The 17,468-nt window shown below is 41.8% G+C and overlaps 1 protein-coding gene across 3 annotated transcripts in view; it reads right to left on the minus strand.

The window, feature by feature from the left end:
• PDE5A (phosphodiesterase 5A) overlaps window positions 1-17,468 on the minus strand; it is a 202,082-nt gene that overhangs the window by 91,718 nt on the left and 92,896 nt on the right. For all 3 annotated transcript variants that reach the window (XM_040330226.1, XM_040330209.1, XM_040330218.1), the window contains exons 6-7: window positions 13,305-13,442; window positions 9,417-9,484 (exon numbers count right to left, since the gene is read on the minus strand). In XM_040330226.1, the coding sequence (XP_040186160.1) occupies window positions 9,417-9,484; window positions 13,305-13,442 (206 nt within the window). The remainder of the gene's footprint in view (window positions 1-9,416; window positions 9,485-13,304; window positions 13,443-17,468) is intronic.

Here is a 17,468-nt window from a genome sequence, read left to right on the forward strand (position 1 = left end):
GTATGATTACATTGGTTGACCTAATATGTTATAGGAGCACTCTGGCCTCAAGCACAAAAAGGCAAAATAAGTGATATATATGAGAAGATGCAATTAGACTGTAGGGAGAACCTATTGTACAGAGTCAGAGACCAAAAGGAGCAAAGAGTCACTAGTGTCTTGGGTATCTAGCCATGGCCCCCAAAGTTTAGAAAACCTTTCTTTGACACCCTCTAGCCTCATAAGTCAATTTGTAGATAAGCAGATGTGTTTCCATAAGCCAATATATAGGGGTTCTGAGTGTATCTAATATAGGCAGTATAATACTTATACAGTACTGTGTAACAGTTTTAGAAAGGTGTGAAGAAATGCTGTAAAGTAAGAATGATTTCTACAATATGCAGTTGCAACCTGTTCCAGTCACCTGCCTAATGGGCTGATTAGAGGGGGGATCTACAGTCGTTCTCATAAGTTTTCATACCCTGGCAGAATTTATGATTTCCTGGCCATTTTTCAGAGAATATGAATGATAACACAAAAACATTTCTTTCACTCATGGTTAGTGCTTGACTGATGCCATTTATTATGAATCAACTGTGTTAACTCTTTTTAAATCATAATCATAACAGAAACTACTCAAATGACCCTGATCAAAAGTTTTCATACCCCAGTTCTTGATACTGTGTACTGGCCCCTTTAACGTCAATGACAGTTTGAAGTCTCTTGTGGTATTTGTGGATGAGGTGCTTTATCTTCTCAGATGGTAAGGCTGCCCATTCCTCTTGGCAAAAAGCCTCCAGTTCCTGTAAATTCTTGGGCTGTCTTGCATGAACTGCACGTTTGAGATCGCCCCAGTGTGGCTCAATGATATTGAGGTCAGGAGACTGAGATAGCCACTCCAGAACATTCACTTGATTCTGCTGTAGCCAATGACAGGTCGACTTGGCCTTGTGTTTTGGATCGTTGTCATGTTGGAATGTCCAAGTACGTCCCATGATCAGCTTCCTGGCTGATGAATGCAAATGTTCCTCCAGTATTTTTTGATAACAAACTGCATTCATCTTGCCATAAATTTTGACCAAATTTCCTGTGCCTTTGTAGCTCACACACCTTAAAAAGTCAGCGATTCACCTCCGTATTTTACAGTAGGAATGGTGTACCTTTCATCATAGGCCTTGACTCTCCAAATGAAGCGTTTATATTTGTGGCCAAAAAGCAAAATTTTGGTCTCATCACTCCAAATGACTTTGTGCCAGAAGGTTTGAGGCTTGTCTCTGTGCTGTTTGGCGTATTGTAAGCGGGATACTTTGTGGAATTTGCGTAGTAATGGCTTTCTTTTGGCAACTTGACCATGCAGCCCATCTTTCTTCAAGTGCCTCCTTATTGTGCATCTTGAAACAGCCACACCACATGTTTTCAGAGAGTCCTGTATTTCATCTGAAGTTATTTGTGGGTTTTACTTTGCATCCCGAAAAATTTTCCTGGCAGTTGTGGCTGAAATTTTACCACCTGCCGTGGTTTGGTTTCAACAGAACCCCTCATTTTCTTGATTAGAATTTTAACACTGCTGACTGGCATTCTCAATTCCTTGGATATCTTTTTATATCCATTTCCTGATTTATACAGTTCAACTACCTTTTCCCGCAGATCCTTTGTCAATTATTTTGCTTTCCCTATGACTCAGAATCCAGAAACTTCATTGCAGCACTGGATGAAAGATGCAAGGGTCTGTCAGGAGTCCAGGAACTCATTGACCTTTTATATACACACACTAATTACAAGCAAACAGATCACAGGTGAGGATGGGTACCTTTAATAACCATTCAAACCCCTTTGTGTCAACTTGTGTGCATGTTATCAGGCCAAAATCACCAGGGTACGTATACTTTTGATCAGGGTCAATTGGGTAGTTTCTGCTGTCATTATGATTTAAAAAGAGTAAACACAGTTGATTGGTAAGAAATGTCTTCAGCCAAACACTAACCATGAGTGGAAGAAATGTTTTTGTGTTATTATTCATATTCTCAGAAAAATGGCCAAGAAATCATAAATTCTGGCAGGGTATGTAAAGTTATGAGAACAACTGTATGTGCCACTTTGTGTTGGTCTATCACATGAAATCCAGATAGAATACATTTACATTTTTGGTTGTAACATGACAAAATATGGAAAATTTCAAGGGGTATGAATACTTTTTCAAGGCACTGTATATACACATATATTATTTTTTAATAGTCATATATTTTTAATAGGCTGTTAATATGCTAGCAGCAATATGCCAGTTTGTTGAACAAACACTAATGGAAAAAATGAATGGAAGTGATGGGAAAAAAACATCTTTACTAAGAGAAATTGCTTAGTATTAGCGTGTAAATAGTGTAAGCACATATATATTTTATAAATGTATTAAACTGGACTATGCCAGAAAATTGAATGAACAATACAGACACTTTTTTTCTACCAGTCTACATCCACTATATCCAACACTGAACTGTACAAAAAAAGTATACTAATTGTTGTTGTCACTGTGGTAAAGCTGCACGATTCTGGATAAAAAGAGAATCACAATTTTTTTGCTTAGAATAAAGATCACGATCCTCGCTGCGCAATATCACCTTTCACATTATACAAAAAAATTGGGTTAACTTTTTTTTGTCAGCTGTCAGAAGTGAGCAGAGAACTCTGCACTTGTTACATAGACTTGGAAAATGCTGTTTTAAGATCGGAAAGGGGGTAGAATCGCAAATACTCTCCAAATCTTAAAGGGGTTGTAAAGGTAGAAGTTTTTTTTATCTTAACCAGTTAAGACATGGACCATTATGCAGGTTAAGGACCTGGCCCCTTTTTGCGATTCGGCACTGCGTCGCTTTAACTGACAATTGCGCAGTCATGCAATGTAGCTCCCAAACAAAATTGGCGTCCTTTTTTCCCCACAAATAGAGCTTTCTTTTGGTGGTATTTGATCACCTCTGCGGTTTTCATTTTTTGCACTATAAACAAAAATAAAAAAAAATAAACAATATTTTTTACTTTTTGCTAAAATAAATATCCCCAAAAAATATATAAAAAAATTTTTTTTCCTCAGTTTAGACCGATACGTATTCTTCTACATATTTTTGTTAAAAAAGCGCAAATAAGCGTTTATTGATTGGTTTGCGCAAAAGTTATAGCATTTACAAAATAGGGAATAGTTTAATGATATTTTTATTAATAATTAATTTTTTTACCAGTAAGGGCGGTGATCAGCGTTTTTTTTTGTGACTTCGACATTATGGTGGACACATCGGACAATTTTAACACATTTTTGGGACCATTGTCATTTTTACAGCGAAAAGTGCTATAAAAATGCACTGATTACTATGAAAATGACAATGGCAGTGATGGGGTTAACCACTAGGGGGCGCTGTAGGGGTTAAGTGTGACCTCATGTGTGTTTCTAACTGTAGGGGGGCGTGGCTGTACGTGTGACATCACCTATGACAGGGAACAGACGATCACTGACACTGCCACAGAGAAGAACGGGGAAGGTGTGTTTACACTTACCTCACCCCGTTCTTCAGCTCCTGTGACCCGATCGCGGGACATCGGCGGCAATCGGGTCCGTGGGTCCCGCAGGCCCGGTCACGGAGCTTCGGACCGGGTCACGAGCACGCCACCGGCGGCGCGCTTGCGACCCACGGCTGGGCTTTTTAAAGGAGACGTACATGTACGCCCTTGTGCCCAGCCGTGCCATTCTGTCGAAGTATATTGTCATGCGCCGGTCCTTAAGTGGTTAATGCATTCTATGCATTAAGATAAAGAGCCTTCTGTATGCAGCAGCCCCCCTAATGCTTACTTGAGCCCCCTCTCTATCCAGCGATATCCACGAGTCCCTCGGCCCTCCGGGATTCTCCCTCCTGATTGGCTGAGACACAGCAGTGGCACCATTGACTTTGACTGCGTCTCCTCGGCGTCTACTCCTTGGTGTCTCCTTCTCAGCATGTCCTCCTCGGCGGCTTCCCCCTGCGTCTCCTTCTCCTTCAAAAATTTAGGCCAATATGTATTCTGCTACATATTTTAGTAAAAAAAATCCCATAAGTGTATATTGAGGTTTACGCAAGTGTCATAGTGTCTGCAAACTATGAGATATATTTATGGAATTTTTATAAAAAAACAATTTTTAAACTAGTAATGGCAGGGATTGGTGACTTATAGCAGGACTGCGATATTGTGGCGGTCTATCTGACACTAACTGACACTTTGTGGGAACCAGTGACACTAATACAGTGATCAGTGCTAAAAATATGCACTGTCGCTGTACTAATGACACTGGCTGGGAAGGGGTTAAACATATAGGACAATTGAAGGGTTAACTGTGTGCCTAGTCAGTGTGCTGCTTTCACTAAGGGAAGAGGTCGATTCTAGTCCCTGCTTTGCAGAGACACTGGATCGGTCCCTTCCCCCCCGTCAAAACTGATATATGCCTTGTTTACATATCTCAGTTCTCTGTGTTTTACTGTCATCGGCGGGTGCCGGTGGACATCAAGTCCCCGGGACTCGCAGATCGACTTCTGCTGTGAATTATCACAGCAGAAGCGGCCCGCCGGTGGCGTGCATGCATGCCCTGCAGGCGGAAGTGCAGAATCACGTATATATATATATATATATATATATATATATATATATATAGGCCCGGATTCACAGACAGCGGCGCACATTTATGCCGCCATAGCGTATCTCCTGTACGCTACGCTGACGCAGCGCAGAGAGGCAAGCACTGAATTCACAAAGCCAGTGCTCCCAAAACTGCGCTGGGATTCCTAGGCGTAAGCCGGCGTAGGTGGAAGTGGGCCATGCAAATAAGGCGTGACCCCATGCAAATGATGGGCCGAGCGCCAGACAGATACAAATAACGAACGGCGCATGCGCCGTCCCGTGGACGCATCCCAGTGCGCATGTTCAGAAATACGTCGGAACTACTCCCTAAGATAAGTCGGATCACTGCCTACGGCGTGAACGTAACCTACGCTCAGCCATATTCACGTCCAACGTAAACTACGTAAAATACGCCGGCTTGTGTTCCCTGGTGCAGCCCTTTGCATAAATGCTGCTGAGTTACACCTCCTTTATGGGGCATAACTTTACGAGGTACGTATAACTTACGCGCACTTGCGTCGGGCACACGTACGTTCGTGAATCGCTGTATCTCCCTCATTTGCATATTTGAATGGAAAATTTATTGGAGCGCCAAATGCGTCCAGTGTAAATATGCGCCCACTCTACGACCGACGTAGGCAAGTTACGTCGGTGGGATGAAGCCTGTTTTTAGGCGTATCTTAGTATGTGGGTCCGGCGCACAGATACGATGGCGCATATTTGCACTTGCGCTGCGTATCTGGAGATACGTCGGCGCAAGTGCTTTGTAAATCCGGGCCATATTATATACATGTGATACTGCGCACAGCTGCTGCCCTGTAGCAGTAAAAGTGCTATAGGGAGGTCAGCAAGAGGTTAACAAAATAGCATTGTACAAGACCATTTAAAATAATTCAGCCAACCAAGGGAGGAGGAGTTGGTCATATTAAAATTTGCAGAGAACCCATACAGGGCTGTGAGTAATAGGCCCCTTTCACACAGGTCCGATCGGGTCCGCTTGTCAGTTTTTCAGGCAGACCCAATCAGACTCTCCATTCTCCTCTAAGGAGTGGCAAATTTAAAGCAGTGGTTCCCCTAAAAATAAAATTTTGACATCGCATTTAGCAAATAAATTACAGTTAGAATCGGCTTGTTTTATTTAAAAAATACCTCCGTACGTATCGTTTCCTATATTCGGTCCCACCGCCACTTCCGGGTACGATGCAGGCGGTGGGCGTTCCTAATTGATTGACAGGCATCCGAACGACGCATCCATCGCGTCACGAGATGCCGAAAAAAGCCGAACGTCGGTGCGCATGCGCCGTATAGAGCCGCACCGACGTTCGGCTTTTTTCGGCATCTCGTGACGCGATGGATGCGTCGTTCGGATGCCTGTCAATCAATTAGGAACGCCCACCGCCTGCATCGTACCCGGAAGTGGCGGTGGGACCGAATATAGGAAACGATACGTACGGAGGTATTTTTTAAATAAAACAAGCCGATTCTAACTGTAATTTATTTGCTAAATGCGATGTCAAAATTTTATTTTTAGGGGAACCACCACTTTAATGTTTACACCTGCCTACATCCAATTCGATTGGTGCATTGGTGAGCGTAAACAGACCAGCCATCTGTCTGCTTAGCGGGGTTTAGCGGACAGATCCCCCACTGAGCAAGTGAACTACAGGCGGAGTCTTCCCTGTGAGAAAGGGGCCATAGGAGGGAACCACTCATCTGAAGTGTCAGAATACTCTTGTTACAAGAAACTGGAAATTAGTCACCATTATGTTTGCATTATGTAAAAGATATACAATTTACATCAATCTACTGTACAACAGTCATACGGGTGCACTTATTAAGGAAAAGTACGGGATGAAACTAGATGAGGGAGATTACTAAACGCATCTGGAGAAAGTTAATGCATAGAACACACAAACATAATGATTGTCTGCAAAGCAACAGTAAAAAAAAAGTCTAAATCGTCATGCTACAGGCTTGGTCTAAAAAGCAGAACTTCTAAGATTACGCTGACTGGCCTGCATTCAAATCTGATAACTAATCGTGCCACAGCAACAAGCAGCAGGGTCTATCCTAAGTTAACAGTGGCCAATGTTAAAGCAGTATCAGGGATGCATGTTAAAGGCCTCGGTAGTTGCCTATAGTACTAGAGGATTGCCAGCTTCTATTATTGTAAGGAAAGTAGCAGTAGAATGTTATCTGTTTTTGGGAACAGAAGAGCAAGGCTTAGGCACATGATGTTCTCATGCGCTGGAACAGATCAGAATAACTGTGGTAAGGGTGGGAAGACCAGCTGTGTTCATATTCAAATGTACACATTTCACTATAATAGCAAATCCTTTACTGGTAGAATTGTCTGTTGGATCTTTTAATGTTTCTACTAAACCTTGAAATAAGTAAATAACTAATTATTGTGGTTATGTATGTTCATTTGTGCTGATATATGAAAGTTGTATCAGTCGGAAATATGCTCACCAATATCATTTTATATTCCATATATTTAATTAGATTTCTACATTTGGCATATTTTCTAGATAAACTATGCAATGTACTTTAAAACTAAAATAGTGTAGTGCTAAAAATATGTATATAAACTAATCAACAGTCAGAGCCGGTTCACACAGGGGCGACTTGGGATCTGACTTCAAGTCGCCCCAAGTCACGCGACATGAAAAAATCAATGTAAGTGAATGAGAGCCGTCTTAATGTACACTACTGAAGTCGCTCCAACTTCAGAAAAGGTTCCTGTACTACTTCAATCTGACTTCTAGGCAACTTGTAGGCAACTTGTACCCATTGATTTCAATTCAAGTTGCTTCCAAAGTCGGATCACTGTCTTAACTGAAGCAACTTTACAGAAAGAGGAAATAGTTTTCTCAGGCAAACCCCTCCCTCCCACAGAGCTGATTATTCTTTAAGGCTGGATTCACACTTGTGCGGTGCGAATCTTGAGGGGGAACTCCATGACAAATTTTAAATAAAAAAACGGCATGTGTTCCCCCTCCAAGAGCATACCAGGCCCTTATACCGCCAAAATATCAGGGCTCGTCTTATACGCCGGGTTTAAAAAGCAAAACATATGATTTCAGCCTGGGTGTGCAGGAGAGGGGGGGAGTGCCTCTACCGCTATCATACGGGGCTGATCGGGAACCATGCATAGAGCATAGAGGAAGAGGAAAGACGCCGAATTACAGAGTGGATAGCTCGCTGTTGCAGCAAAGTTTGCCTCCACTCCGTTCGTGGTTATACACAGCCCCGTCTCCTGACCCCATGCCTGTAAGGTGGACAGAACACATCCCAGCATTGGACTGACATTCTGTCCATCTTACAGGCTTGAGGTCAGGAGCCGGGGCTGTGTGTAATCACAAGCGGAGCAGAGGCATTTATAATGTAAACTTTGCTGTAAAAGCCGACTATCCGCTCTGTAATCCTGCGGCTTTTCTCTTTCTCCATGCTCTATGCACGGCTCCCGATCAACCCCGTGGCTTTTCTCTTCCTCCATGCTATATGTATGGCTCCCGATCGACCATGCGGCTTTTCTCTTCCTCATAATGAATGAATGAATGAAGAACTTATATAGCGCGGCACATGCGAACTAAATCGCCTCTGGGCGCTTGTTGTTCCTGTTGAACCTCGGCACAGGTGAGCAGAGGCTGCAATGTTGGCACAGGTGAGCAGAGGCTGCAATGTTGGCACAGGTGAGCAGAGGCTGCAATGTTGGCACAGGTGAGCAGAGGCTGCAATGTTGGCACTGGCGAGCAGAGGCTGCAATGTTGGCACAGGTGAGCAGAGGCTGCAATGGTCAGTGGTGAATATGTGGTGGAATCCATGTTTTTTTTTTAATGGTGTTGCCTTGGAAGGGGGTAGTCTTATAGGGTGAGTATAGCCCAAAAGCTATGCTTTCACTTGAAAAATAGGGGGTCGTCTTATACACCCAGTCGTCTTATACGCCGGCAAATATGGTATGTTATAAGTATTGCAGGGGTAGATAGTGAGTAATTAAAGAGCTAAAATAGTTAACCTTCCTGGAGGACATGCTGTTCCAAAATCCCTCCATTGCCAGTCACATAGTCAAAAAATTAGGTTTTAGGTCACATGATCTCTGTCTATCAAACCCCTAATTGGTTCCTGTGAAGCTAAAAGAGGAAGGGTGCTTAAGCACTGTCACATACAAGGATGAGAGAGCTTCCCTACAACAGAGATCAATCAAGGTTTTTGGATATATGAGTTGAAAGTGGTTCTAAAGGCTGAGTGCATGAAGGTAAGAAAACCTTCGCAGACTCCTAATACTTACCAGAGCTCAATCGCGAATCAGAGATGTGCGTGGGAGTGGCTGCTCTACCGGGTCTCTGTCTCCTGATTGGCGAAGAGTCAATTGGGTGCCAATATTAGTTTAGTTTTCCTCCTCAGTCCTTTGGGGAGGCGCAAACCCAGGGGACAAAACTTTGACCAGCTCCTCTGATTGAGATTTTTGGAGCTGGTTGATATACTTATACCAGATTGTCATGAGCTCCTGTGGGCTCAATAAAAAAGCTAAACAAATATGCAACCCAATGCAGGTGCCTACTATGGCATGGATCTAGAAGTTTAGCCGATGACTTCTCATTTACTTTAAGAAAGAGACATGTCTATGTTTCTATAAAAAAAACTATTACGATGGTACAAACATGTTATCATAGTGTTTAACCTAGAACCATAACACATACGTTTAAGCAAAAATATTGAACAGCACCCTGTAGCAGTTTTGCCAGAAATGTTATTAGCTGGAATAAAGATAAAATACATCTTTGATTATTTGCTTGTACCTTTTTATGGAATCTGCAGCTTCTTCTAATTCATCAGACTCCATGTGAAATACACTGGAAAAAGTATCCTGCAAAAATAGACATTCATAATTATAGTAGGTATGTCTACTCCCAAGGTGACCCAAAAAACATATGTGGCCAAACCAGAAACGTTATTTTAGTCCTTGTATATGTTTTCTATGTATACATAGGGTGTGTTTTTCCTTTGTGTCTTCTATTTGTATTTTAGAATACTCAGACCTCACTATATCATATCTCAAATCGTTTCTGGATGGATCATAGAAATAACTGGAAAGTGTCAGATTAATAATCTGAACCAGCAATACATTCCACATAAAAATTACTGCAATAATGCCAAGAAGCACCTGTTTCAAGCATGTCATATAGTATGCAAATATACTGCAAAATTGAGCCCAGACTGTTTGAGGAGGACTGGACTTCCTGTTGTCAATTTCAATGTCCATGACAATTTTGAATAATCAATCAATGAAATCATGGTGACTGGACACTTATTGTTTTGTGTCATATTGTTTTTCTGTTTTGTGAACCACTGTAATCCACAAGAGAAATTAGCGTAAGAAGAAATGCTGATAAAGGAATAAATTCTTGACGTCAGCAGTTCGATGTAATATTTTAGCAGTAGACAGCTGCATTAGGGTAAAGGACAGTCTCAAGACAGCAATGGCTAATGTAGAAAATTATGCTAATAAAGGATACGCTATATGACCCAAGGCAGAGCCAAATTTAGGCATTGGGGGGCCCAAGGCACTTCAGCTTCGGGGAGCCCTTATACACAGTGTTGGTTTACATTTTTAATGACAGTCATACGTTTTTTAAAATGAATGACGCAACGTCATTCTGAGGTCACACATGCCCACGAATGCAGTCATAGTACTCTATGGGTGGTTTGCTTGACCTACCAAAATTCAGTTTTTTAAATTATACAATATACCAGTCCAGAGTTCTATGGATGATGGCCAGCAAAATATTACTTATACAGTGGAACCTCGGATTACGAGCATAATCCATTCCAGGAGAATGCTCGTAATCCAAAGTACTCGCATATCAAAGCGAGTTTCCCCATAGAAGTCAACGGAAATGAAAATAATTTATTCTGCATTGACTTCAATGGCATGCAATACCACATGTGGCCAAAGGTGGGGGTGCGCCGGAGAGCCTCGGAAACACCCGGAAAGGCCAGAGGACAGCTTGGCTAAACTCGGGAAACCTTGGGAACGGAGCATTTCCAAAGTTTTCAAAGGTTTTCCAAATGGCTCAGAACGGCTCCATTGGGCTCCAGCGCCCCCCACCTCAGGCCAAACACGGTACTGCACACCACTTTGGCCTGAATCCTGCTCGTTTTGCGAGACAACACTCGCAAACCGAGTCAAGATTTTTAAAAATACAGTGCTCGTATTGCGAAACGCTCATTAACCGCGTTACTCGCAATCCGAGGTTCCACTGTATTATTTTGTATTATTTAATATATCATTCTTGTATAGAGGGGAGCCCCATCTGATGAATAGCGCCGATGGACCTACCGCCCAGGTGTGAAAGGGACCTTAAGGTAACATTTTGATATTCATGAAGGAGCTTCATATAAACTGTCTAGGACATCTGTGTATGCAATAATTACACACCCTTCTCTGTACAAATCCACATGATCTTTTTTGTTAAATAGATCTATGATAAAGAATTAGTAGCTTCGCTGGTTTCATCCAGATCACTGTTAATCTATACATCTCCTGAAAAAGAATGTAACTACACAGTTACTAAGAAATGAAATCCACTTCACCCATGGGGATTCAACTGCTGTGCACCTCTTCAACTACACAGTGTAACTTAAACCCACTGAAAGAGTCCCGTGGCAACTGTATTCAGGGAAAAGGTTATAGGTTGGTTCAGTGTAAGGGTTAGATTTAGGTATTTACCTACTGCTGCCGGCCAGCTGCTTTTACTACCTTTTTTTTGCTGTCTTCCCCACCTTTCAATTTCCACAGGAGCAAGAAAAGGAAGCTCTTTGTAAGCTCCAACACCCTAAAGCAGGCCATAGATGATGCTATTTTCTTCCCTGCAAACATGGTTTGCAGGAAAAAAATATAGCTTGATTCCCTCATCAACACAGTCAGTGTTCCTGCGGAGCTATTGTGTTGGCGGAGAGGTGAGGGTTCGCAGGGAGTCGTCCCTGCTGGGAGAACACAATGATTACTGCTATCGGCTTTAGCCGCTGGCAATAATCACATCCTATGAAATCTGACATACTGGTTGTACCCAAGTTGATTGATGGATCGACATAGATGGTTGTAATCTTGGCGGGTGCCTGCTGAACCGGCCAAAATTTCAATCATCTATGGCTGACTTAAGGCTGCCAAAGAACTAGTCACCAATATTAACTGTGGTCTCACTGCAGCTTATCTTTTTCAACATTACTGACTATTTAAAATGTGGAGGACTATCTTGATGCAGGCAGGGCTTTGCTTCTTCACAGCAGGACCTCCAGCAAGAACAACGGTGATTGGAACAGCTGTAACATCACCAGATCTCACTCCAAATCTTATACGACTAGCAATTTAGAGGTAGCAGTGCTTTACACTATAGATGTACAGCTATGAGGCTGTAGAAATACAGCTAAGTGCCCAGGCACACTCACATACCACAAAGAGCTCTGCTAATTTTCAGGCAGATTTCAAGGCAAAAGGTACATTTTTCAGGGTTCTGCTTAGGCTCCATTAACATGTCTAGATGTTCCTTATAGCATAGCAGATTTTCACTTTTTCTGTTCAGTTGCACTTTAACCACTTGCCGTCGCCGCACCGTCATAATACGTCCACAAGGTGGCTCTCCTAGGCGAGAGCACGTATTATGACGTCCTGCCTTTAAGCCGCCACTAGGGGCGCACGCGCGCCGCCGGCTCCCGTGCGTGTGCCCGGCGGGCGCGATCGCCGCCGGGCACACGCGATCGCTCGGTACAGAGCGGGGAACGGGAGCTGTGTGTGTAAACACACAGCTCTCGTTCCTGTCAGCAGGGGAAATGCTGATTTTCTGTTCATACAATGTATGAACAGAAGATCAGTGTTTCCCCTAGTGAGGCCACCCCCCCCCCCCCCCCACAGTAAGAACACACCCAGGCATACTTAACCCCTTCCCCGCCCCCTAGTGTTAACCCCTTCACTGCCAGTGGCATTTTTATAGTAATCTAATGCATTTTTATAGCACTGATCGCTATAAAAATGCCAATGGTCCCAAAAATGTGTCAAAAATGTCCGAAGTGTCCGCCATAATGTCGCAATACCGAAAAAAAAATCGCTGATCGCCGCCATTACTAGTAAAAAAAAATATTAATAAAAATGCCATAAAAATACCCCCTATTTTGTAAACGCTATAACTTTTGCGCAAACCAATCAATAAACGCTTATTGCGATTTTTTTTTACGAAAAATATGTAGAAGAATACGTATCGGCCTAAACTGAGGAAAAAAAATGTTTTTTTATATATTTTTGGGGGATATTTATTACAGCAAAAAGTAAAAAATATTCATTTTTTTCAAAATTGTCGTTCTATTTTTGTTTATAGCGCAAAAAATAAAAAACGCACAGGTGATCAAATACCACCAAAAGAAAGCTCTATTTGTGGGAAAAAAAGGACGCCAATTTTGTTTGGGAGCCACGTCGCACGACCGCGCAATTGTCTGTTAAAGCGACGCAGTCCCTAATCGCAAAAAGTACTCTGGTCTTTGGGCAGCAATATGGTCCGGGGGGTAAGTGGTTAAGCAGCTTGAACTCCACAATGCATAACACACAAGAGCTGCTAGGCTACTGCTACTTCCTTGTGAATTATAATATGATATTTTCCAGATGTTTTTTTATTGAACTTATACAGTTTACTCACAGGGCAGTCTTCATCCACAATGAAGATTGTACATCTCTGAGCTTGCATGAACGACAAAATTGTGGCTGCTATCTTCTTTAAAATAACTTCCAGTGATTGCTGCTCCTCAAAGATTAAGGTGGCAAGATCAAGGAGCACCTATGGATGAATTGTAATTCCAACAATAATTACTTATTAGGTACATTTAATACAAAGCATGCAGTTCACTCATCAAACTTAGCCCCAAAATAATAAATTCAATTGATTTTCAAAACCAAGTCGGCTAAGTTCTCTGTACTGGAAATTTTACAAATCCAGCTAAAGGATAAAATATAGACATAAAATAAGGCAGTGGAAAATGTTCTGAAAAAGAACACTTTTCTGGAGCACTTAATCTCAAAATAAGCTACAAACAAAAGTAATATTAATAGTCAAGTAAATGTTGATATACAGTACCAGACTTAGTCTGGGTCAGCAAAACAAATTATTTGCGATGACTGATCTCACAAATGTGGCATTCAAGAAAAAAATCGCTTTTAATGGGCCCATGCCAAAACAACTAACATCAAACTTTGACCCAAGACTTTATTATGTTTTGTAAATAGAATCCAATGCTGTGAAGGAAAATAAGGACTGCATGTACTGTATCTCTTTTGCAATTACATTATTAATATAATACAATATACAAAAGAAAAAGATCAAGGGATAAAAAAAAAAAAATCCCTAATAAAAAAAAAAAGTTCATTCTGCTCATCCGACATCAGATTGTGAAACTGAAAGCCATTGCTGTTGTTTTTTTTTTGTTTTGTTAAATCAATATATTGACTGCAAAGTCAGCAAGGGAGCAACACTTCACAAGTGCTCATTTGGTTAATCAGTATGCCAGAAAAACCTAAACTGTCTTCTGCCAACTGGCAATGTGGAATACATTTTTACTGAAAGTTTTTTATTGAAAATGACAAAAGGTTGCAGTATATAAAAGATTAAGGCAGTCGGTTATCAAAATATATGATACAATGGTGTGTGAAAATACAGCATAAAGAAAAGTTTGCACCAAAGTACATGTAATAATCAGGTCACATCCATTTGAACTGCAGGGACTGACAGTATTAACTGCAGGATTAACATCAATCGAAGAAAATGAAAAAAGAAACAAGGACAAGAAAACAAAAAACTCAGGTTACTCATTTAAACGGAGCAGAAACCAAGAGTTCCATTTAGCATCATAAATTGGGATAGTGTCATGCAGAGTGTGGAATATATTTTCAGATAACATTATTTGATCGACCCGCGCCAAAACCTGGGCGAAGGGGACAGATGCGAGACTTCCAATGAAGAGCCACTGTCCAATGTAAAGCAATGCAAATAGTATGTAGTATCTTCATTAAGTGCTTTGGGGTATCAGGGATGTTTTCAAATAGTAGACAGTGAGTGTGTGTCAGAGCCATGCGCCTCCCCACCAACCTATTCATCAGGTCCAGGGTCTCCCGCCATGTAGATCGCAGCACTTCGCATTCCAAGAACAGGTGCAGAAAGGAACCCGGAAGAGGACAGCCACGGAAACATAGGGAAGAACTTTGCAGGAAAATCCTGCTCAGTCTCTTGGGGGTATAGTACCAGCGGGTAAAAAGATTAATAGCAGTCTCTCTGATGGTGAGGGAAATGGTGCATTTACGTAAGTTCTGCCAATCCCTATGGTCATATTCAAGGTTCATTTCCTGTTCCCACTGAGCCATATGTCTAAGGCCCCATACACACGATAGAATTTATCCGCGAATACGGTCCAGCGGACCGTTTCCGCGGATAAATCCTCTCGTGGATTTCGGCGGATTTTCATGCGATGGTGTGTACACACCATCGCATTGAAATCCGCGCCGAAATCCTCTGGCGATGACGTGTCGCGCCGTCGCCGCGATTATGACGCTGCGACGTGCGCGACGCTGTCATATAAGGAATTCCACGCATGCGTCAAATCATTACGATGCATGCGTGGGATCCCTTCGGACGGATGGATTCGGTGAGTCTGTACAGACCAGCGGATCCATCCGTTGGGATGGACTCCAGCAGATGGATATGTTGTGCATGTCAGCAAATATCCGATCTGCTGGAATCCATCCCAGGGGAGATTTATCCGCGGAAAAAGATCCGCTGGCGTGTACACACCATAGGATCTATCCGCTGAAACCCATTTGCTGGGATTTATCTGCGGATGGATTCTATGGTGTGTACGGGGCTAAGTGTGGAGCCACCCCCCGCTCCTTCCATAGATTTATATAATACTGAAATTAAACCTTTTTGTCTGGAGGAAGAGCTACGGAGGGTTTCAAAGGCAGAGTTAGAGTCCGAGGGAGTTGTCGCATAGTGTGTCTGAAAAAAGTGGCAGATCTGCAAATATCTGTAACATTCCCCCACGGGGATATCTCTTTGGGCCTGAAGATAGGAAAAAAAGACAAACTTGTCTCCCTAAAGGAAATCCACCAGAGATGTCAGACCACTACCGGTCCACCACCAAAAGCTTTCCGGGGCCTTAAAAGCTGCAGGAAACCTAGGATTGCCCAAAAAAGAGGCCCCAGGGGGGACCTCCGATTTGAGAGCTAACCGAGATTTAAACCTATCCCATATCCATGGGCCACAACCAGGTTCCTCACCATAAGGTCAGAAGCATAAGATCTAGAGGACCACAACAACCATTTTAGAATATTTTAATCAAATGCTGTATATGCTCAATAAAATGACTGACTGAATGGTAGCTTTGTGCTATATAGTCCTTAAAGACCAACTCTACCTATACCGGATGTTACAGTTTTGTGAGGTTGCTGTCAAGCTGAACTCTATGCTGTCATCTTAAATTTCCCAGTTACAAGATAATGTAACCAAAATGTTATATTCCACCAAACTGCTTAGGGCAGATAATGGCGCTGCACACACCTAGTGGATTATTTATCATGAGCTCCCATTATTTTTATTCATTAAAGACAGTGCAGCAGGGGTGGAGGTTCACTCTTGTGTGGACTTGAGCTGGTCATACACTTCAGGCTGGAAAAAACTCTGCTAGCTGTCACTATACCCAAACAGTTTGGCATCTGATTTGATGCAGCCGGTTTGCAGCTAACAATTTTTATACCAGCTTTTTAGATTTTTCAAGGGATAACAGGTGGGAGACAGCTGGCAGGGCCACCCACTGAGCAAATCTGTACAGTGTTTGGCCAAATGAAAATCCAGATATTGCCAAACAACCATATTAGGTTCTGGAAGACTGCAGTCTGTGATCTAGAGTGGGAACTGTTTTTTTTAAGTTGATTATCTTTATATGTGCATAAATGAAAAGTACAACTGTGTACAAACTTTTTTTTGAGAGAGAGTTTACAAGTTTATAGTGTTGTTTTAATGTAAAGTTTTATCTTTTAGATGTAATAACGTATTAAAAAAAAAAATAAACACAAATAATACAGGCTGTTTTTTATTTGTTGTGTTTTTTGCCTATCAGTTTATTAGTGCAAGCTGGGCTTTCTATTAGGAAAGCCCAGCACTGCCTACGCATTTGAAAGCATCCTGGGGTTGATTTACTAAAACTGGAGAGTGAAAAATCTGGTGCATTTCTGCATAGAAACCAATCAGCTTCCAGGTTTTATTGTCCAAGATTAATTGAACAAGCCAAAGTTGAAAGCTGATTGGCTACCATGCATAGCTTCACAAGATTCTGCACTCTCTAGTTTTAATAAATTAACCCTCTGTGTCTATCTGTTGTATGTTTTTTTTTTTCTTACATATCTTTAGAAAAAGAAAGGTAGAGGAATGTGTTTCTTCTCTGTAAGACATTCTGCTGTTTATGTGTTTTGATGCCCCTGCTATTCACGTCTATTTCAGTTGCAGTTGTAATCTGAACCTCCATAAGGCTAATGCTTTTATTGAATGCTCTCTCCAACTACTCACTGAAAGTGGTGAATTTCAATATTAATTTGGAATAGTTATTATTTACTTAACATAATACAACCATTCAGGTACATTGGTTTGCAACAACAACATAATTGAAATGAATATTCACAATTTATTGTGTGAACATTTTCAATTCCTTCAGTAAATATTAGCCTACGAGTCTGTGCTCAACCTACATTAAAGTGGTTGTAAACCCTCGTTTACAACTTACTGTTACAGGCAAGCCTATATTAAGGCTTACCTGTAGCT

The sequence above is a fragment of the Rana temporaria genome, chromosome 1 (assembly GCF_905171775.1).
Source record: "Rana temporaria chromosome 1, aRanTem1.1, whole genome shotgun sequence".
Classification (NCBI taxonomy): Eukaryota; Metazoa; Chordata; class Amphibia; order Anura; family Ranidae; genus Rana; species Rana temporaria.